This window comes from Anticarsia gemmatalis, chromosome 6, assembly GCF_050436995.1.
Source record: "Anticarsia gemmatalis isolate Benzon Research Colony breed Stoneville strain chromosome 6, ilAntGemm2 primary, whole genome shotgun sequence".
NCBI classification, from domain to species: domain Eukaryota; kingdom Metazoa; phylum Arthropoda; class Insecta; order Lepidoptera; family Erebidae; genus Anticarsia; species Anticarsia gemmatalis.
The window spans coordinates 11,882,827-11,907,157 of record NC_134750.1 but is presented as its reverse complement, the minus strand read 5'-3'; the positions used below and the strand labels follow the sequence as shown (position 1 = coordinate 11,907,157).

Genomic DNA, 24,331 nt, shown 5'->3' with positions numbered 1-24,331 from the left:
TACGGTAATACAAAGTTTTAAAGTAATATAAAAAAAAATGTATATTTTAAACGTAGCTAGTGTATTAACCCGAACCGCAGAATAAACAAAGCGTGCAAGAACCTTCCTCCCTAACATTATTTTTAACTAAGGTATCTATTTATTTATTTAGAAAAAATACGCGTGTAATATGGTTTTACCTGACTCACAAACTACTAAACAAATATTTTTTTTTGCCCTATCCATATCTCTTTTTCGAAAAAGCCTAATGTTATTATAATTAAACACTTACCTAAAAGTAAGCAACCCCCAATTCTCCATAGCTCCATTCTTGAAATCCGGTAACGCAATCATATCGATCTTTGGCAGAGGGAACTTTATCTTGTAATACTCTTCAAGGAACTTCAAGATCTTGGGGCCAATTTCTAGAGAGAATGCTGCAGACTCTATAGCTTCACTTCTAGCCCAAACTGAGAAGTTTTTATCAGACTTATTCTTGAAGTCCGTGATGGTGAATGCTACGAGGTATGTGGACATCGGAAGGGATTCTGCGTAGTGGTCCCAGATGTAGTTGTCTAAGGCAGTACTGTGGAAGAAGAAATTGATGATCAGTTTATGCTGCTGCCATTTTGATCCTATAGTATGTATCCCTAGTTAAGTAGCAAAATTGGAAGTAGGAGAATTGTAACTACTATGAATAAACATTTATTTTTTAAATAATTACTTCAATTTTGAAATTATTTTTATTTGTCCAGCTCAGCATAAATTCTCAGTGTAATTTCCTTCGAATATGAACCCACATGCAGCCAGATCATTGTTAGAGAAAAATATGACTATTAATGCTTTTGGTTTGAACAATAGGACAACAGTTTAGGCTAAGAAAAAAATCATTCTCGTTTATTTAAATAAAGGACCTTCAAAACCACAATCTAAATATTTTATTATATATAATATTTACGTACTGTGGTTCGCTCTTCACGATATTCATATTAGACAAGGACGTCATATTTTTGGGTCTCGCAATGCTGATGGTGAAGCGAGCTTTTAAAGCTGGCTCGTCCCAGCAAGGGAATGCTCGTCTTGCATCCATAGCCTGGAATTGGGTCACTGCTATCCATCTGGAAATTAAAAATGATATTAATGATAAAATTTCCACTGCAGTCTGCATGGCAGTTGACACTGCCGACATCTTTGAAAACAACCCCATAAATTAAGTTTTAAAAATTAGTTATAGGAGTGTAGAAAACAGTAATTAGCCATTACAAGCAAATAAAATTGATTTAATTTGATTTGATTACGTTTAATCTTTTCATTAACATTCATTCATTAATACTGTATAAAATTTCCCTATAGTGCCCAAAAAATCCTAACATTAAAAGTATGTTTTACAAATACATAATTGTCTTTATACATACATAATATTACGCCTGTTATACCCGAAGGTTTAGACAGTGAATTAAATACACTCACATTTTGCCGTAAATAAATAATTAGCTTCAATGATTTAGATCATCTCAATATCCACCTAATACATATAAATATAATTAACAGCAACAAGTAACCGACTATTACTTACAATTCCCTCTCTTCCCAGAATACGTTAAGTTAACGTTTGGAATTTCACCAAGGACGCGCGAAACTCCTTATGATAACCAAAACTCTATTAACTATAGACTGACAACTTAGTAGAGAGTCTTTGTAAGCACGATTTATCCTTAACACAGTAAACAATTCTATGGCGCGACCACGTATCTCAGTCAAAGTCGTTCAGGCCGCCCAAAGTCCTTTGACGTGGCTTAACGATTGTTATCTTGATTGACAACAACCGGGACCGACTTTTTCGTACCCTCCGAAGCACGGAGACCCCCAGTTCAAAAACCACTATGCGGTCACCCATCTATGGAATGACCGCACCAAGGTTTGCTTAACCCACAGAACGTTCTCCGACCGGTGAGCGCAACTGGCTATGGGCGCCTCTGCTGCAAAGCTGCGTAAAGTACATAAGCCTGCCGGTTACTGATGTTTTCAATTCTGAATTTTGTTTACCTCTACCAGCCGGGATCCTAGCTCTTTACTAAGTTGTTAGACTGTATCAAGGAAAGCTATTAGAAGCATAATTACACTCGTGACAATATCGTCACATAGTTTTATTGCTGTTAATCTAACATTTGTATTCACGGCACACGTCGATATGTTTAGTTTAGATACACGTGACTTTTGTATGAAGTTTCTATGTTGTGATCGTTTGAGTCTACGATTTAATCATTTTGAATTATTTTTAGTGTTTTATTACAGCTGGTTATAGGTAAAGGACTGGCTAAACGTTAGTGTTCTAAGCCCATAAAATAAGCAAGAGTAAGATTCATAATTCTATGTATTTTTAATATAATATTTAATATTTAATAAATTCGCTATATCATAGTACCGTCATACATCATGTAACAATCATCATACGACTACTGTTAGTTGCATAAACCTGTGGGTAACCTATGATCTAAAGTTTGAATTGTGTATACCTCCAGCAGACGTAAACCTTGCATACAGCCTTAATCAAGTTAGTAAAAAGCTTCATCTAATAGATTTTGATACAGTGCATTTAATTATGTGTTTGCGTAGCGTCTTGTTTTTAAGGGAAATACAAAAGCTTATCCATAGAGTATTAAAAATATGTACGTTTTTAGTAATCAGAAGAAAAACAACCTTATAGTTGTGTATGAAACGGAAGACAAAACATAATACCAAAAGCTTTTGTTAAGAACAAAGTTGTTTTTACGAACAATGGAGTAATATTTCTTATTCTAGAAAGCACTAATGAACTCCGAATAGTAGGCAATTTAGTGGACACAATACTTATTGTCTTAATAACATAACAATTGAAAGAATTCTGTAAACATAATAAAGTAAAAGTTTTTTCAGCTGTGTGGAAATATTATCGTTTGTTACTTTTTTACTCAAAAACTACTGAATAAATAGCGGAAACCTTTAAACCGCAAAATGTACATTTGTACAACTTATACAGGCACAAAATTTACTCATAAAAGAATATACAATCAAACATTAGCATTATATTATAATAAGTGACTCATTTATAATTGCGTTGATAGTAAAAAAAACTGCTATTCCTAGTAAAATAATAAGGTGAGTAAGATAACATGAGTCATTTGGTCCAGAGTTAATGCAGTTCCTGTGTTATATTACATAATTCTCTTTTGCCGGCTTTTATCTGTTAAGTGCATTAATCCTAGTAAGAGAACACGCACATACCGCCGTCACCATAGACTTGAACATTTTGTACTTGTGAATGAATTTAAGAAAATACGTTACGCTTTTACCTGAGCTAATATATTAACGGAAACGAATATATTTGAGAAATCATTACTTGTACTATTTGCAAGTCAAAGTGATAAACAAGCTATATCGACTGACTTAATTTAAAAATGTACGCATACCAAAGAAAATCAGAGAGAAAGATGATTTAATTTATCCTCCACTTTGAGCTGAAAAACAAATGCAAATAAATAAAAAAATACTTACTTTTTCTCTCCCTTATCTTCGTAAGAGCTTCTGTAGAAACCATGAAGATTATCATTAAGTATTCCAGTGTACGAAATATTCAATACATATTCCTTTCCAGCATCTATTTTACTCGCCAAAGTCAACACTTGGAAATGACGAGGCGCGTCTTCAACTCGCTTAACAATCTCTATTAGTTGCCCGTCTTCTTTCCCATAGAACTTAACATCATGTATAGTTAGTTCTACACCATGAAATGTGATCTCTTTCGTTTCGTTCAGTGCTACTATAACTACGCTGACCTCTCCATCAAAAGTGAAGTTACCTTCGTAAATGTACGGTGTTATTTTTAAATAGTATTTTTCAGGTTTGACGTTTGTAGGTAATCTTAGGTCTAGAACATCTGGTACTGGCGGCATCGTTGTCGTTTCTAGCGGGATTACATGTTTGCTACTTTCTGTGGTTAGCGGTAGAACTAAAAGTTTTGTTTGATCACAGTGACATAGATCATATTTTGTAAGGTTTGCTAGTTGATCCGTCGTTGGGCATGCTGCGTAGTTGTACACTAAGAGTGAAGCCGTGACCAGTGCTAGTATAAAGATCACCAGGATCACGAAGGCTAGACACTTGGAGAGGTAGATGCCCCGCTTGGTCTTTGTTGAGTAGTCTGCTTGTGTGTTGTCCATTATGTTTAGTGGTTCATGGGCTTGGGTCATTACGTCACCGTTTACTCGACCTGAGAACAAGAAGTTTATAGTTTTAACGAAACGAGGATAAATGGTTATAGAATTATGTTTTTTATTCAAGTCCATTGTGTGGTTGTTAGGCATGCTTCGTTATGTTTTCAATCCACCCACAGAGTCTATGGAGGAATAATATATTGAAGTCGTAAAAATCATCACTTGCCTACAGTTGTTTAAATATCAAATATTAAGTACATTTCATGACATATCGGTACCTAAAGACAAACTGCATCCTAGAAATCCAAAACCGAAACAGAGCGAACACAAACAACAGAATTGTACAGTAAAAGTTGCACTACAAACTAGTAGTTCAACATATATTCATGAAACCGTATCTGTGAAAAACTCATTGGAAGTAAAACAGTGTGAGCGCGGAACAACCGCATCACAATCACAGAGATATTTGCGGGCGAAGCGCGGCGAAAAGCAATTTCGACAAGTTCCACAAACTCATCAAACCGTTTGTTTGTTTGTACGGAACTTAATCATTCGCTGCGGCGTGTGTGTATTTACCTTTTTTACAGTTAACCTAGAGAGAATTTTCATTCATTTCATTGGGATTATCGTTATTTTTTTTCGTAAATCACATGATTTGTTTATATTTGCGAGTGTATCTTACTCAAATTAAACCACATGTTTCAAAGGAAAAAAAAATGTAAATGCAGGTGTATGTATTGTCAACCCTATATTAAATTTGCAACTTGACCTATATATTTCAAATTAATTTATTGCCATTGGTCAAAATTCTGATCACGAGCTTTCGTACTATAAACTGCAATAAATTATTCAGTTCAAGTAAATCGTTAATGTTTTGCACCTTAAGCAAAAAAATCAAAAGAAACATTATAATTGTAACCAATTTATAATCTTAAATAATAACAGTCAATCAACGATACTTGGCTTTAACAAGATTTCCTCCAAATAAATAAAGCAACTAAATTATCGCGTAATTCTGACATACGTAAACAATTTTCTTCAGAAATTCGTTTGGAGCTAAAAGAGGAATAAACAAATTTATTTTTAAACATATTTAACTATTATATAAACATGTTAACCCTGAGATATTTGCTCAATTGAGAAGCAAAAAGCATAAAGGATCGAGTATTGTTGCGCGTCATAAAGCAATTTGCGACAATGTAGCACTATAGTACTAGACTGGAAGACTTATACGATAAAATGACTGAGATCGTTTCAGTATACGATTGGTCTTTTTGCAGTAAACAAGGTATTAGTGCCTTTATAGAATAGTATAGTAGCGAAGTACGAGTTTTTAGTTACCAGAATTGTTTCGTCCTCATTGGGTGACGAGGACTACGGGTTTTCCCCATTTGAAAAAAAGTTTCTCGGAGTCTGTAATTGAGCTTGGTGATGTCAATTTTTTACCCTTTATTAACATAATTTCACTATTTAAACTCGTAACACCTGTACGCTCTATAAATAATTTGATATAATAGTTTTACGAAGAACCTACTTCAAAACCAACCCATACTTATATTAGAGCTATGAAAAATATTTTATACGATTAGTCTCTCGTATCAAACGATAGTACAAAACAAGTAATATCATAACATATTATAATGTCCTTTAATAAACGTATGTACAGTGTCAACTGGTGGTGCCACTCCCTTATACCTGCATCGTAATGATACGGCGAGGTTACCAGAGCCGATGACACGAATATGCCAAGTAAATATGTGATTCTAATATATTAGTCAAAGTTAGCAATCGAGCTAATAGTTAGAGGTATATTAGCTAGCTTGATTTTTAAAAAGGTACAACTTAAAGTAATACCTTACCTAAATATTACAGTTAATAGTAATACCTTAGACTAGAATTAACAGATTTTTGGCAAAGCTACAGGTTTGGACAGAAGTTACACCGCACTATTTGACTTTGTAAATTATAAAGGCAAGACATGGTAATATTGAACTTCATTCTAGCTCATTACCATGCTATCTTACTTCTTACTGATCAATACTATCAGTTCGAAAGCTTGCAAAAGTATCATACTGAATTTTAGTCGCATTTGGCATAAAAACAGTGTATTTTTCAACCCCGATAATCTTACCCACACGATCGAAGTCACTAGCAAAAGTTAGAAAGAAACTCTAAACGTTTTATGTTTAATAATTCCATGACCAAATTAACTAATGTCCCAATCGCCTTACACAATTTTCCTTGTAATAAATTGTATCTAAATTAAGTAAACAGATCAATCACAACTCTCTATGAGTAGGCTCTAGACTGGTTCAAAAATAGAGCAGCCTTGACTAAGGTTATGAGGCAATTAATTTAGCTACAACCATCAACTGGCTAGAGATAGAACACGTCTACTTACATCTTGTTTTCTTATCTATAAATCACTTGTAACTTATAGGGTGTATGTTTTTGTTGGCCTGATTTAACGGTAAGATATTATAAATGGTGAATTGATTTAGAATGGTGGTAGATATAATTATTGTTTTTCTACTACATAGTCAAAGTTTAGGGTTCTAAGGTTATCCCTTTTAATCATTTTGTTAGGAGACTCTTAACTTACAGTGGGACAGTAATAGGTCTTAAAATTTACAAAAAAAAATTGGGGTTTTTAAGTTATGTGTTTTAGTTTCAATGCACTCAAAGATAATTCTGCTTTCAGGATTAACTTAAGATGTATAAGAAATCGTTTCGTTTTACGTTTAGTCGTTAGGCTATAATAATATCTCCCTTGCTAAATAACTTTTTAAGAATCTTAATACTGGGGTATACCAAACTTGATATTTCACATTTAAAATCCGTTCAACCATAATCGTCTTTTAAACAATGCACCATGCACCCCATAACTCCACAAATCCATTAAATACCGAAAACCTGTAAAACCAGTTGCAAGTAATAATGTCAAAAGCACAGCATGGTGTTGATGGTGGTAAGGGCAGTGATGGTTTCAATTGTCATTCTCTAAGCTTCGGGACCGTTATGAAGATTTTGGAAGGGGTGAAAAGACAGGTGTTGAAAATGCAAGTAACGGCTTTTTGATAACATTACGAACCCTTTTAAGCCTGTAGAAGATATCTGATGCCCGGTGTCTGAGGTACATCTGGCGGTAGTTTATCTATTCAATAGCGTTTTTTTATGTGAGTTTTGACGCTATTGCATAGGTGAACTACCGCTAAATGTTCCTCAGAAACCGGGGGTGGTTTTGGTGGCCCGCCATCGACTTTGACCGTAGAAATATATACCACTGAAGACGTTCTAAGTACAAAGAAATAATTGATCGCATGGAGTACTTTAAACAAGCTAAGTTAGAGGCCATGCCTAGTTAAAATATTTGACATGATTCATCACTCATGTCTGCTGTATTATACTTCAAAACTGAGATGGACCTCAACAGCTTTGAATTTTTTTTGTTTCTAATTCTAACCTCACTATACTAAATACTTAAGAATGGTGCTTCATCAATTTGAGATGACACATCTAATTTATGATACAATATTGGAACTAAAACCAGCATCAAAAGAGCAAAGGGGGAGAGTGCACTAAACAAGTCGTAAAATAAAGAAGAGTTTGTACCACGCGCCCTCGTTCAGAGCGAATGTACTCGAGCGCCCTATTTCAGGCGACAACGCACAATCAACATTGTTCGGACTCTGATTGAAATCTGTACAAGTAATCAGTGTTAAAGTTGACTGTGGTACAAGTGACGAGAGATAAGAGGATGTATAGCAAATACAAATAATAGTACAGTGGCTCGAATTAACCATAACTATACGATCTTTCGTATAGAATAGTAACAAGAAAGCGTTGTTTGAAGAAATTTACTGTTTCCATGTCTTGTCATGGACTGAAAGAGAACACACAACATTAATTATTAGGTAAGCACGTATTCGAGCGAAGATCCGTACAAAAACCACACAATAAAATAATTAAACTATTTACCGGATTGCGAAATGACAAGATAGTCACATGAAGCTATCTTAAAAAATAAACGCATGCGGCATAGCTCTCACTTTTTTTTTACAATATCCCATAATACACTTTGTTTTTAAAACTCTAAGCAATGACAGTCCTAGTATTCAGTCTACTTCTTAACAATGAGCTGTACAATATAAATACATTTATATTTTCTTTTAAAAACGCTCACAGCTTATAGCTTGAACTCCCAAACACTCATCCGTTCCCCGCGTTGCATAGATGCAACTTAATACCAGTGAGATGAACGTGATGAAACAAACAGATCAGTGGCACAATGCCACAATACCGAGCGTGGTACTTACTGTCGGGTCACGGTTCAAACAAGGGTTAAGTCAAAGAATAAATAATGAATAGTATGAATTGGCTTGGGAAACATAATAACTTAAAATTGTGCGGTAGTGCGATGCTCTTCAGACGATGCTTTCGAGTATCGAGATTTTGATATTTGATATGTACCTCAAAAATAGTTTTTGCGATGACCGTCAGAGGTGCAGATCGATTGTTATTCAAAATTATCGATAGTTAGCCGGTTGTCAAGAACCGATAGTGGTAAAGATTCGGTGTACTAGAGCACAATTCTGTACTGTCGAGTATCGATAGTAGACATTTAAAACATATTGCAAAAATAGTTTGTACGACGCCCGCTGGAGGCGCTTACCGATTGTCATTAAAAAATTCTCGAAAACTAGCCGGTTATAGATAGTGGTAGAGAATCGAGCTACTGATCGGTAAACGATTGTGGAACAAGATGCTGCGGACAATACATACATATATGGTTGGTCAATTAGTGGTATTCGGACTAGAAGAACTTTTACACTAGGTTTACTACTAACTATACGATAAAAGATAAGCCTAAATTTATCTTATATACATCTGATATCTACAGGAACGTGATAGAATGAACTTAACAATATTGAATATGTAGACTAGAGTACCCTAAAGAGTGTAGGGTCACGATTTAAACAAGGGTTAAATAACGGCTTTATAATATTTAGACTAATTTAAGTTGAACGTTCAATGGATTGGCTGGGATATAAAGTTAATTGGTTTAATTTAGAGAAAGGGTTTATAGGATTGAGTACGTATTGGAGCTTGAATCAAAACTATGCTGAATATTAAAATGGATTTTCGAGATTCAAGTACGCGCAAATGTGTTTTATGAAATCAGGTTAAGAGTTATTATACTATATTTAATTGTATGTTTTAGTTGTGATTGGACCCTAAATTTCTTCTTATTCTGGAGGCCAGTGGTGGGTGAGTAATATAACTTAGCAGTAAAGGGTGTTATTATACCTTAGCTATACTTCAATCGACATGAGACGATACTGCATAAAAGGAATATATACTTAACTAGCTGACCTGCGCAACTTCGCTTGCGTCACCTTAGAGAATGGGTGAAATTTCTCCCGTTTTTGTAACATTTTTTACTGGTACTCTGCTCCTATTGGTCGTAGCTTGATGTTATAATCGATAAATGCGATATCTTTCACTGAAAGAATTTTTCAAATCGGTCCAGTAGTTCTTGAGATTAGCGGGTTCAAACAAACAAACTCTTCAGCTTTATAATATTAGTATAGATGTAAATTACTTAGGCAAAAGTCAAGCTAAAGTGCTTGGTACTTTACCTCTCGGCGACGTTGCCGTATCAATCATATCATAATCGATCACAAACGACATGTTTGATAAAATATAAAGAGTTTTTCCATTCATCCAATTACTATGTTAATATAAGTACTTAATTTTTATAAAAGATGTTTATTTCAGCTCTTATTCTCAGCCATTTAAAAGACAAACAAGCAGCATTTATTTGTAAGAGAGATCTAATTCGGTATTATTATGTCAATGTTACCATTTACAATAATTGTATGAATATGTTATATCAAATATTGCTATTTAAATAAAAGTTTATTGGGCTATACTTCTTCATAAGTATCCCATTAATAAAATGATGAAAAAACTTCAATATATTAGTATAGAAATTTTTTTTATAGTTCATAATGCAGGCCAAGTGCGGTTTGAATTTGGCTCCTTTTCAACAAAGGCCAAGGCAATCTTGTATCATTTCTATTTTCTAAAAAAATTAGAATATTTTAGCAATACGCCGGTTATACAAGACAGGAAATCTCTAATGCACAAAATCAAACATTGTCATGAATGTGAACAAAGTATAAAAGTAAAAAAAGCCTTGCGTGGCAAATGAATGGTTTAATCTATAACTATTGAACAAATTCCTTTGATTTACCCACGGTTTCTGAGTACATTTAGCGGTACTTTATCTATTCGATAGCATTTTTTTGTATGAGTTTGAAATGTACCTCAGAAACCGGGTGTTAACCGTTTACCGATTTAACCAAAATACCGGCAGCAATTCACGATTCAAGTAAAGTTATATAAAGTCCCACGTTCTCTGTCCCAAATAACATTATTAGGTGCAAACACAAACGGCAAATGGACTACCAAATACCCCTTTTGCAAGACAACTTAAGGACATAAGGGTGTGACATGAAGCGAGTGAGTTTTCTAGGCACGTGCCCGTCTCCCTTCGTGAAAACGTAATGAGGCTGTAGGCACAAACGCCTTTGCTCTTTGTATGTGGAGCTGAATGCCGCCTGGATTTGCTGAAGAAAGTGGCTTTTTGTGTCAAAGGACTGGACTGCAATGTTTGGCCTGTGTCTTTAATGTAGGTTGTTTGAAACGCGGATCTTTATTCTTTGAGAAGTAAGGAATCGGAGTGAAGGTAAGTATTGAATTAGCCGTCGAAATCATGAAGAAAAACCAAAATATAAATGCAATTCTTTACAATATACCCTTTAAGAGACAGTTAATCAAGACAGAAAGCTGATGCGTCGTTTTATTTTTAAAATGTAAAGTTATCCAATACGCTTTTTCTGTTTTTTTAATCTCTCACAAAGTAACTCCTCCATAATACATTTTAATAAAGAAAATAGCGTGTATTTTCCGTTCGAAAAGCGAACGGAAGCATCGTTTATCCGAGCTTATGTAAAACAGCAATATCGTCAATTGGTGTCCGGCGCAGACGGCCTCATTGAATCGCAAATGTGTTGGATAGTTACTCACAGTACTAGATACGCTGCCAACCTGTAGCCTGACCTTATAAAGGACATCGGGCTTTATAACTAAACCCAGTTGTCATATAATTCAAGAACGAAATGGTATAAAAGCAATATTGTATTCAAGTTATAGAATTATATTAAAGTTATGGTAGAATTCATTATTTTCTCGAAAACTGCGAGCTATATTTTCTTTTTCAAAATTATATGTTTTGACCTCTATTATTCGATGTGAGAATCTGTATTTAATGTATTGTTAGAGGAAGAAAAAGAAATGCCATATGTATTAGAGGAAGTAAAAGAAATGACGTTGGTCACGTGACCGAGTCCATAAAAGGGCTGCGAGCTCATTCTGAGCTCTCTTTTCCATAGGATTCACTAGCTAAGGGGTACCTCTGCCCGTTTGAATGGTCACGCTGTATTTTTCTCATTATTTATTTGTCTGTAATTGATTTTTGAAGTGATTCAGTTTGTATGTGTAAAGAGCTTGTTAATTTGCTAAAGATTGTGATTTATAGTAAAACTGTTCTATGTGATTAGTATTTTCTTTTATTTGCTTCCACTTCTGGTTATCCTAAAATCAGAAGTGGGATACACCATACGCCTTCTATTCCGCTCTGACCATTGAATACGGCAGTTTGACATTTCTTTTGACATTTTCGTTTATGAGATTTTACAAAAGCGTATTTTATTGTTATAAATACGGATTACGTGAGTTGTTGAGCTACATGTAAGTATCGTGTACCTCCGTGAGATCTGGTGAGTGTTCCAAACTTATTCTTGTGCCCAACATCGCTATTGAAGCTAATTGTAATTGTGTCCTAAACTTTCGCTTGCTTGGTGTATAAAGAAAAATGTTGTAAATATGCCCAATAGCGGTTGTGAAAGCAGGAGCCGCCCTGGAAGACCCGAGTTGCGTTGTCATTGGCGTGATTTACGCTCTAGAAATGGCGAGTTCTGTTCTAGAAGTCGCGATACGTGTTGCGGCTGTCATAATTCAATGGCAGACCATATGTTTCTCTAATCCACTTACTAATTCAACAAATTTAACATGTTCTAGATCGTTTGTCGATGTCTATGATGGTTGGGGAACAACAGCGTACGCCTTGCGAGCCGACGGCTGCCAATGTGTCACATGCAACTCCATCGCTGCAATCACCGCGGCTGCGGCAGCGCGCGTGCATGACGCAAGCACGGTTGGGTGTGGTGCGGTGCTTCTTCAGGTTCATGAAAACGGACTCAAGCGAGTGGTTGGCTATTTTAGTAAGCGAATTTAGGGAGCGGTGTCTTGATACCATTCGTGTGAGCTCGAGACTCTAGCAGCTGTTAAGATCTTGCAGCACTACAGACATTATTTAGGCTGTATTCTCTTCAAAGTGGTTACTGACTGTAATGCACTTAAGTTCACGCAACAGAAAAATAAATCTATTGCTACGTGTTGCCGGATAGTGGATGTATTTACATGATTTTAACTCTACCTTGGAGTACCGTTAGGGTAAAGGACATGAATGTCACGTGCAGACTATTTTAGTCGTAATCCAGTTAATGTTTAGTCTTCTTAGAATCTTCCACGATGAACATGGACTTTAGAGATTGTTAGAAATAATTTTTGATTCCCTTGCTTAAGATCATTTGTGAAGAAATACACAAATCATTGTCTTATTTGTTACACGCATAGAAAGGTACCGAGTGCTCCACAACAACCAATACACTCTTGGTATAAACCTTATGTCTCTTAGACATACATAGTTCATGCAGATGTATTAGGTCCTCTACCTCAATCAAATGGTTAGCGATATGTTCTGATTGTAATAGATGCTTTTTAGGGTTCTTACCCAAAGGGTAAAACGGGACCCTATTGCAAAGCCTGCGCTGTCTATTTGTCTCCAGGCAGTATCTCGTAATTAGATCAGTAGTATTTGTGTGAAAGAGTAACAAACATGCATACATACGTTCATACGTACATGCATACATACACGCATTCTCACAAACTTTCGCGTTTATAATATTAGTAGGATGGTGGTACGGAACCCTTCTTGCGCGATTCTGACTTGTATATAGCCGGTTTTTAAAAAATATTATTCGCTGTGTCCTGTGCTTGGTCAAGGCACTAATGAGTTAAAGCGACTCTTTACAATTGTTGTTTCTTTATTCGGTACACCAGAATTAATAGTAACAGACTGTGGTAGAATGTTTCAGAGTTCAGTGTTTTCGAAATTTGTATCAGAGTTAGGTAACGATTCATATGTCATTATACCGGAGATGCATCATTCAAACAGGCAGGTAGAACGTTGTCGTTGAACGTTACTGAACGTGATCGTAAACATTGTAATTATCGTCGAGATGAATGGGCAGACATGTTGATCCTTAGCTACTGCGACGATAGTAAGGAACCCTACAGCAATATCACATGACGCGACGGGCTCCATACCCGGCCTGTCGTGGGACGAGGGGCGGACGAGCCTTCTGTGCGATGGAGATCAACTCGGTTCGTCATGAGGTTTTGTTGACAAAAGACTTGAGCTAGCTGTCCACGGTCCATGATGAACGTTGACTATGGATTGAGTTATTAGTGTTTAAAAAATAGGGCAGTATGTGTCATCATTGGCCTGTGTTCATCTATTGCAGATGATTCAGGTGGCGTCAGATAGAGGAATGAATTAGTAATGAGGGAACATCTTCGTTCGTGACTTAAAAATGTCGTGGTGTCCGTTTATGTGCTAACTTGTTGAGCCAGGTGCTGTCGTGAGTAGTGACGCCGTCAGCTAGTGTCCTTTTCCATGCATTATGTTCCTTAGCTTGGCTCACCCAGGTCAAGTGATCAATGCCAAGTGATGCCATGTCGCGTTTGGTGCAAACGAGAAACGTCCATCCGATGCACGTGTCCTAGCCAACGAAGGTGTCTTTGTTTTAGTAAAGCCATGACACTAGGTAGCTTAGCGATAGCAAGTATCTCGCCGTTTGTAAACTTCTCCTCCCATTTAATGCCCAAGATTTTGCGAAGACAGCGCATGTGAAAGTTATTGAGCTTTCGTTCCTGCTTAGCATATGATGTCCACGTCTCAGCTCCGTACAAGAGTATGCTTAAGACGCAAGCTTGGTAAACAAGCATTTTTGCGATTGTGCGATTTGTTAGATGTGGCTATGGTCGCCACGCCGCTATCATTGTGACGAGAGATTGTGAGTTCAATCCCCACACAGAACAATTATTTGTGCTTTGCACGATTAGTGGTTTTGAGTCCAGTTATACTTTGTGACCGTTGTTTGAATGATTGCAAAAGTCCCCGTGACACAAGAGTAATTCTTAATGCGGGAGTTGTCTTTTAAAAAAGAACTCAGTAGGATAATTAGTCCATCGCGTTCATATCCATCACGGACGAACGCGGACCAGCTCGCGCACGACACTCCATGGGAAGGGTCTTGTCCGTGGTAGCGCAGATCGTCTGTGGCTGTGCGCCGGTATCCGTCGCGAGGCAGTAACTTCAAAGGTGTGGTGCGACGGGATCCGAGTGTGTCTCATATTATGATAAGATTTTCCGAACCCTTCTCCATGATCCCACTGGAAGGATCACAGAACAGAGAATGTTATCTACTGTGATCAAACAAGGTTTCGTTTTAATTTTGTTGGAACGCATAATAGTTTAGTAATTGTTAATTGTTATTACAGCCGCAGTTGCTGCGACGATATGTACTTTCATTTTGGAATGAAGATTTACACAGACCAACGTGTACCGTTGAAAGAGCCCTGTCTGTGTGTGCGTTGCCGTCCGTGGTCGTCGGCTGTGAGTGATCCAGAGAACCACGTACCGTGGCAATCCAGCGTAAGAAAGATGGGTGTCCGTGTGGCGGCTGTCCTTGCGGCACCGTGTGGGCCGTGCGCACCCTGCGGTCCTTGCAGGCCTTCTGGACCGTGCTGCCTGTGTGGCTCAGGCGGTCAGTGCAAACCGAGGTGGAGTGGCTAATTGCGGTTATGCGGCTTTGTCTTCGTTCGGAAGTTGTGTGAGTGTCGTCACTGTACACGATGTTAGCCTGATTGAGCGACTGATCGACGCAATACTTTTTGGTCAACACCACAGATGATAAAAGTCATGTTTTTTTTTCTGGTAAAGAGCCAATGCCATTGTTTAGATAAACGTTTCTTTCTGCTTGTGTATTATTTTCTGGTAACGGAGGTAATGTAAGGTATGGTAAGGTATAAGGTATTCTGGTAATGATGGTAAATAATTATGGCTACAGCTTATTTAAAGCTACTCTCTTAGTTTGATACCTACTGTGCTACGAGTAGGATTTCATCATCTATAGAATGACTGCGCCAAGGTTGTTTGTTTACAGTTTACTGGCTCGCCTCACTGGAGTGACAACGTGTTTGTCTCGCAATGGTGGTTGCGAGTGGATGGCCGATGCGGCGTTCTAGATGACCTGATGAGAAGTGCTTTTCTCGCATTGGTGGTTGCGAGTGGCTGGCCGAAGCGGTTTCCCGGATGACATGTTGGCGTTTGGCTGCTGTCTACGTCTGCTGTTGTTGTGTGAAGTGAACGTGCCTCTGTCTATATCTTCCCTCGGTGTGATGACCTGAGGTGGTAACCAGTGGTTGGTGTTGGTGAGAAATATGCGAGTGGCCTCTATTTCTCACACCGGAGATAGCGAACGCAGGGCTTCCTCTCTGTGGTTTGTTTTGACTTTATAGACTTTATTGTGTGTGACTTTATTGACTTTATTATGTATGACTTTATGACTTTGTATATGACTTTGTATATGACTTTGTGTTTGGCTTTGTGTTTGGCTTTGTGTGGCTTTGTGTGGCTTTGTGTTTGGCTTTGTGTTTGACTTTGTGTACGGCTTTGTGTACGGCTTTGTGTACGGCTTTGTGTACGACTTTGTGTACGACTTTGTGTACGACTTTGTGTACGACTTTGTGTACGACTTTATTGTGTATAACTATATGTCTAAAACATAATAGATTTTGTCTTCATTGTTTTACAACTGGTGTTATGTTCTCAGATGATGTCAAGGTGACCTGAAATCAACGTCTAGGCTAGCTGCCACGTACGAGAGATTGACTAGGCCTATGCCTAGCACCTCCGTAGCTGCGGAGCCCCTGCGGTGCCCCTGCGGAGCCCCTGCGGAGCCCCTGCGGAGCCCCTGCGGTGCTCCTGCGGTGCCCCTGCGGTGCCCCTGCGGAATCTAAGAGGAGTCCGAGAACGTCCTCCTGTCAGGAGAGGCCGTGTTAGAGGAAGAAAAAGAAATGCCATATGTATTAGAGGAAGTAAAAGAAATGACGTTGGTCACGTGACCGAGTCCATAAAAGGGCTGCGAGCTCATTCTGAGCTCTCTTTTCCATAGGATTCACTAGCTAAGGGGTACCTCTGCCCGTTTGAATGGTCACGCTGTATTTTTCTCATTATTTATTTGTCTGTAATTGATTTTTGAAGTGATTCAGTTTGTATGTGTAAAGAGCTTGTTAATTTGCTAAAGATTGTGATTTATAGTAAAACTGTTCTATGTGATTAGTATTTTCTTTTATTTGCTTCCACTTCTGGTTATCCTAAAAGTATGATAAATACGAAAGTACCTATTTGCCTATTCGTTTCTTGAGATAAACAACTAATTGGGAACCTTAGGGGAAAGTAATGAATTTATCACTGCATAAAATGGTCATAAAAAAGTCCATCTAAAGATTATAAAGACAATAACTATTAATTTGGGCAAATATTGTGGCTCTCCCATTTTCAAAACTCATCTTACTCATACTGCTTTTCCACAATAGCACTTATGAGACAATAATGGAGAATATAACTGCCATAGGTTTTTGCTAACGTATAACAAACCGTATACTTGAAACAAACAAAAAAAGACATACTTTAACACTGAGTACCTACATATTAGCTTCCAAAAGTTACTGATTCTAATAGCTTTAATGTTCTTTTAAACAACTAATTAAAAAACTTTAGTCTTTCTAACAAATTAGTCTTGAAAAACTGCTAACTTGGGAATTGCAACTAATTTAATCAAGAGCAAATAGCAGTTGGAAAGTAGTTCACTAGATTTTATTAAGCTCTGACCTTAAGAGCAGTGAGTCAGTCTTATTAGATACATATATACAAGACACATACATAGTAAAAACATCCGATGCAAATAAAACATCGTATTGAAACGATTGATTTATTTCAAACCATAAAATTTCGCTTCTGCTAGTATTGAAATAGTAACAAATAAAATATTTATAAAACATCTGTTATATAATTTTGTAAACAGTTTCGTACCTTAGGATTTGTCTACATGACTATGTTTAATGCGAAATCTTTTTATACATTAGGTTTTTTGGATATTGTTAAAAATTGTATAAAATAAGAAGTGTGATAACACTTAAGCCCACAATATACATATCGTCTACTCTGAAACCATTTATTCATAAACACATAGACCAACTATAACATTTTTAGGATGGGTTGAACATAATATTTCGTACAATACAAAGTACTCTGATGATTTTCTAATGCTAAAGTGTTTGTAAAATTCTCTCAAATATAAAAGAGAAAATAACGGTCACATTTGACATTGAAAAAAGCGAACAGTAAAAGCAATAAAACTGACCCTACTCACATAAAATTCAAATGATCACTATTGATCCCGGGAGACGTGTCACAAAGAATTGTTACAGCCCTGAGTCTCAAGGGCGAGCCCGGGATACTCTGATATCCTTTTCCTCAACGGTGAACGAAGGCTTCCTTTATTATTTTCTATATAAATCACTTGGCAACCGTCGACAGATTGCTCTGCTATTTTATTTTACGTGAATTGTATAGGAAATGGTATAGAATATAGGTAATACAATTGAGAATAGAATTTGTAACAATTTGTCGAGACAAATTCAGCAGTTTGTATATAATTTTGTTCATTTGGTAAGGGAATTGTTAACTACTGCTTGCTTAGTATTTATCTATAGGCTGTTTAAAAACTCTACATCAATCAGTCTGACAGTACCGACTAGTAGATAGATAGTGGATAGTATTATTCATTGATGAAAAGTCTTAAAACCAGTATAGATCCTTAATATGAATTTTAACCTTATCTTATTTCAAATGCTTAAATTCCTAAAAAAAAAGATCACATAAGCTTTGTTATAATAAGAAAATAATTTAATTAACTATCTCACCAATAAACCATTCAACTTATCAAGAACCATCTGCTGTACACGAAAAGCGCAACAACCACACCAATTTTCTACCAATAAATTAACTTATCTGGTAGTAAAAAAGGTCGTATATTTTCAATCGATAAGATTAGCCTAGAAAGCCAATACACATTGCCCAAGGGTACATCCGAATGCACCCCTTATGCAGGGTATTTCGTGACCCTACGTGATTTTGACAAAGGGTTTAAAAGAACGGCTCTATGACAACAAAAGGGCGCATTCTAAGGGTAGATTGAAACGTACCTTTTTGTGACATCACAATACAGAGATGTAGCAATAAATACGTTGTAAATTATTTTTAGTTTGATTTTTATAACGTTTATTTTGAACAATCGAGTATTGTTGCTTGTATTGTTTTTTTTGGTTTTAGTATTAATGATGTTTTAAGAGTTATTGCGTACTGTCTAAAATATTATTTGGCTATTTATTTAATGGCTATAAAACTTTAGACAGTACGCAATAACTCTTAAAAACATCATTAATACTCAAACCAAAAAAATCAATACATGGCCCACTTTATTCGCCTATGTTTTGGGTCTCATTCCACCCTTTAAACTGCTTCAAAGATCAAACAGTCTTCACATTATTTTATCGAAACCAATACTTCAGTAAACACGGAAATTTATCAGTTTTGGAAGATTAATAGCATTATTTATTGGAACTAGTTTTCTTATTTTTGTTTGAGTAGTTGGGACTCCCTACACTGTTACCCCTATCTGAGGACAAGATATTAACCCACCTTAAAAAAATATTTTAAACTTAATTGTTAATCAATCAGTAAGTCCACGTCTGTACCACAAATACTAGGTACTCTCCTACATTCCATTAGTTCCTTTATTACCCACCAGGGAATCTAATCACCACAAACAAAGTTACTACTTCTCATTTCTCTAACTTAACAGTTAGTGTTCTTATCGTTCCACTATTTTTCTTCCTCCCCTACCCTATCTGAAGACAAGATATTGACCCAACTTACCCCCGGTTTCTGAGGTACATTTAGCGGTACTTTATCTATTCAATAGCGTTTAAACTCAAAAAAAACGCTATTCAATAGATAAACTACCGTTAAAAGTACTCGGAAACCGGGGGTTAAAGAATTATTCTGAACCTTAACAGACAATCAATGAGTAAATCCACCTTTGTACCACAAGAACTACTAATACATTCCATTAGTTCCTTTTTTTTAAACACAACTCCAGCACTGAGACTTGCTCTTTTGTCGCGGGGACTTTTACAAACCCGAAAGAATTATTTGTGGACTGCACAAATCAATTGTTCCGTGTGAAAATCGAACCCATGACCTCCCAACAATGGTAGCGGCGTGGCGACCTAAACCATAGCACGGAGGCAGTTAACCACCAGGGAATCTAATCACCACGACCTTTACTTCTCATTTCTCCAACTTAACTGTTGGAACTCTTATCTTTCCACTATTTTTCTTCCTCCCCTACCCTATCTGTAGATGAGATATTGACCCAGCATTAAAGATGATTTACTTCTTCTTCTTAGCGTGTCGATGGCAAACAAATTATAATATTAATTTAAAATAGTGTATAACACTTTCTGTCTTGCTATACACTGCCAGCCCAGTATTCAGCTACGTGTATAGCGTTTATTTGATTTACTTAAAACTTAATTATCAAAATCAATGAGTAAATGTCTGACGGCCTTTTTCGCGTAGAGGTTAAGGTGGTCACCACACTACTACCATTCCGCTGGGAAACCATTGGTTCGATTCCCACACGGGACAATTATTTTTGCGGTCCACATATAACTGTTTCGAGTCTGGTTGTACTTTGTGTCCGTCGTTTTTATGTCTATAAAAATCCCCGCGACACGAGCAATTCTTAGTGCGGGAGTTGTAATAAAAATATACCTCCGTACCAAGCTCAACTTCCACATTCTATTATTTCGTTTATTAACCACCAGGGAATCTAATCACCACGACCTAAGTTACTTCTCATTTCTCCAACTTAACAGTTGGTGCACTTATCGCTCCACTATTTTTCTTCCCCCGGGATTTACGGTGACACGAAGCTTTATAACTGAGTTTATATCTTGATGGAGATAACACCGAGTAGGGCGTAATCCCTTTGGACAAATATTGGGTTACTAGCTAATGCTGTCGACTTCACTTGCTTTAGGTTGAGCTTTTATTATACAATGAAGTGTATTATAAGTATTTTGACTTAATATGGATAAGAATAAGTGTGGTAACAATTTTTTTAATACTACTCTCGCACTTAGCATTGATCTTGTGTTGCAGGGACTTTTACAAACTTACAAACAACGAACACTAAGCGCAACCAAACCTGAAACAATAATTTGTGGATCGTTCGTGTGTTTGTACCCAACAAATGATGATGAATCAACTGAAAATGTTGATGGTCTTCTGCGGTTAGGTTCCTGGGATCAAACTTATTCACACAAAAGTTCAACACTACTTATTCAAAGTCATTTGAATAAAGGAATAAAAATAAGACCTGCAATACCCCTTACGATCACCAGAATGACCTACGCCGAAAAATCATGAAGTTCAAAGTAAAATACATTTTAGCGTTAAATCCCGTGCATAACGAAAATTAAATTCAAAAGTTTAAAAGTTATGATTTACGTATACACCATATTGATTATATAAAAGAAAAAAGTTCAGTTATAGTCCATGTCCCGAAGTTTCTACACGTCCATATTATTCCATAAATAGGAACAATTTAAATCTCAATAATGATAGAATACATAGATAATTATTGTCGCGACCACATTGCCACGGTATTTAACTAAACAAATACAATCTCAGAAAGGCACTACCTCATACAAATTATGTACCAAGTTTGTACTGTAGTATATATTTCTAAGCGTATTCCATGTATCGAAGATTATCTCAATGTCACAGTTATAATCGAAAACGTGATGGCTCATAAATATACCTTCACCTGTACATACAAAATGTCTTATTTGAAATTATATTTGTTACAATAGAATATATTTGCATCTTGAGGAAAACGTGTACAAAAAAATCTGTATTCAAAAGATCTTTATAAAACAAATTATGTTTATCGTTTAAGCCGACTTATGAGTGTCAAAATAACTATCAATGAATTAAGGGCAGGTCGGAAGGAATAAAGAAAATTCAAGTGATAAAGAGTTTAGCTAAAATGGGAGCTAACTTAATCTGGCCAAAACTAAAGACTAGCGACGGCAAGGGTAATTTGTGCCGAAACGTCAAGAAAATCCCGTTAACCAAGCTATCAAGACGTTATGAAACCGGGCCTTTCTGTTATAAGTTATATAAATTGTGGAATTAATGGAAGAAGTAATGTAAATAATTAAAATAATAATAATGTTAAACTTTGTCTTTTATACTTTCTCGATTGTTGCACGGATTTGGGTAAAATGCAGAAGAGATAAAATAATATTCATGCTAGGACTCAAGAGATTGAGAAGCCTCCTTGTCAAGAAATAATAAAAAAGTTGCATAAATAAATAATTAACATCTTATAGTTTGGTTTAGATTACACTTCTTCTATTGTTTTTCTTGGATACACTTATTTAACCTAACTTTCTTTGTAAGAATAATCTCTAAAACTACTGAACCGATTTAAAAATGAAACTTATAGCTAATACCTAGTTACAAAATTTTAGTACATAATAAAAATTATGTAAACCGAAAGATTGTGAAAAATATATGTATATTGCAACAAAGTACGGACTACTACCGGACACAAAAAAATTAAGCTTTGTTAAACTTTCATATTATTATTTTTTTATAAGAAAAACATTAATAATTTAAATATTAACGTATAAAATTGTAAAAGTTATCATTAATTAATTTTCCTCCATTTCGGAAAAGTAGACTTACTAAGAAGAACGAAAAAACTCTCTGTATTAAGATCAAATAAACATCGAATTTATTCTGCGAATTTCTCGTACACACGCACACACAAAACTTTCCTTTCCACAGAATTTTCCGACGACATCAAACAGAAAACCTGTGATCTCAAGAAGCTACTCACCGTAACCTTCGCCGGGAACATTTTTGTTTACACCTCACACAACCACACGACTTGACAATTGTCGAACAATTGTTAATAAAAAAATATATCTTTTACCTATTTGTGACGTATATTCCATTGTGTTGATTTAATTGGTTGTAGTGTGTCGTCTCATGGCGACGTTTCGTAAGGCGGGAAGGGAGTACTTAGTGTTATAACACGCGTGGTTGCGCTCCGGGTGTCGAAACGAGACTGCGGCGTCCCGCCCAGCGCGCGGGATGGGGCTAGGGGCAGATATTTGCCCTTATAGCTAGGGTGAGTAACGGTTCACGGTGGATTAGGACAGTCTTGACAGATGTGAATACAGAATTTATACTCCATACTAATAATATAAATGTGCAACTTTGTCTTTATAGTTTGAATTTCATTCAGATAATTCCCGAAGGCACGCTACTTCTTTGCTTAAGTCAAATTAAAAGGTTCTGAAATAGAATATAAAAGCTTGCTAGTCTTACGGAGCTCCGTCGGCTAGTTTACGATGATTCAATTAGATTTTTAAATCTCCTTATACCATAGGTACCTCTTTAAATAATTTAGTTTTTGCAGACGCTAATAAGTATTCATTTTTTGACCTCGGGGTGTTATTTACATAACAATGAACATGTGCGCAAATATCTCGCGGCCGTGACCGAGCGACCGTGCTGATAGATGGCCGAGGCAAGCAACATCGGACGGTCAAGTCCATTGCCGGTTGTAAACGATGACCATTTATAAGAAACCACACCTACAGACTTGGAGAGTGCTATTATTGCTGTCGCCAGCCAAAAGTTATGTGAAAACTATCCCTAGTAGCTGTACATACATTTTGTTACGCATTTAGAAGGAAAAAGGGGTTTTACGTTTCATAAAACACACATACAAGAAAATTTGAGAGAAACATTATGTTCATTGATTCACCTTGCCAGCTGCAATATTATTAACATCTAATCTAAAAGAAAAAACGGGGCATAGGGATAAGTGTTTTTACTAAGATATAAAACGAGTAATTTTTTCTGGTCCTTAATGCAGTCCATTCCTTGTGAAATTTGATACAGCCAGAGTGATATTATCAAACTTAAAAATCAATCACTGGTACAAAGACATAGACAAAGTAAATAGAAATTAATTACAGATCCACTAAGTAGTATTACGGAACACCTTACGTAATAACTTAATCTGTGTAATTATGGCGGTACAATTGAACAGATCTCGTTTGAGTGCGAGGCAATTATCTGCACTCTCACGGTTTATTGAGCACACCGGTTCAAGTCAAGATGTAGTTTTAGCTTAGTAATAGTGTTGAAGCTATAGAATTATTTATGCGCCTACAACTGTAGCTTGATTCTCTACTACTATCGACTACCGACAACCGGCTAGCTATTGAGAAATCTAGTATGAAAACATGATCGGCGTCTCTGACGGACGTTTTAGGAACTGTTTTCGCAGTACATTTTAAATGTCATACTTTTGATACTCGATAGAACCGACTGTAGAGAATCATACTACTGATCATAGGCCTTCATTACAGTTGTTTTAAAAAACAATATAATGCCAATACGCTATATAATAACAACTGAAAAAATAAATGAAAAACACTTGTTATTTACAGAAATTTTAATTAGCCTTTTTCTTTTACATCGTTGACTACCACTGTGGCGTGGTCCGTAGCGTACCCGACTGCAGATCATGAGGTCTAGATTTGAATCCGACCCGGGAATTCAGACCTTAACCTCATGCTTAAATATATAATGTAAGTAATATACAAATATAATTTCATTAGTAACCCAGTGTTCAATAACGTGCCCATTTACTGGACAGGCAATAGGCTTACCCCCGAGCCTCAAGCCT

General features: G+C 36.3%; 1 protein-coding gene across 2 annotated transcripts in view; it reads right to left on the bottom strand.

Annotated features, from left to right (window-relative positions):
- The window catches only part of superdeath (Suppressor of ER stress-induced death), a 42,312-nt gene extending 19,619 nt beyond the window's left edge, over positions 1-22,693 (bottom strand). The window contains exons 1-4 of one of the 2 annotated variants that reach the window (XM_076115758.1): positions 22,562-22,693; positions 3,514-4,228; positions 942-1,097; positions 272-565 (exon numbers count right to left, since the gene is read on the bottom strand). In XM_076115758.1, the coding sequence (XP_075971873.1) occupies positions 272-565; positions 942-1,097; positions 3,514-4,228; positions 22,562-22,583 (1,187 nt within the window). In that variant the 5' untranslated portion in view covers positions 22,584-22,693. Of the gene's footprint in view, positions 1-271; positions 566-941; positions 1,098-3,513; positions 4,229-22,465; positions 22,527-22,561 lie in introns of those variants that run through there. The other variant, XM_076115759.1, reaches the window with a different exon arrangement.
- Positions 22,694-24,331: the final 1,638 nt, after the last annotated feature.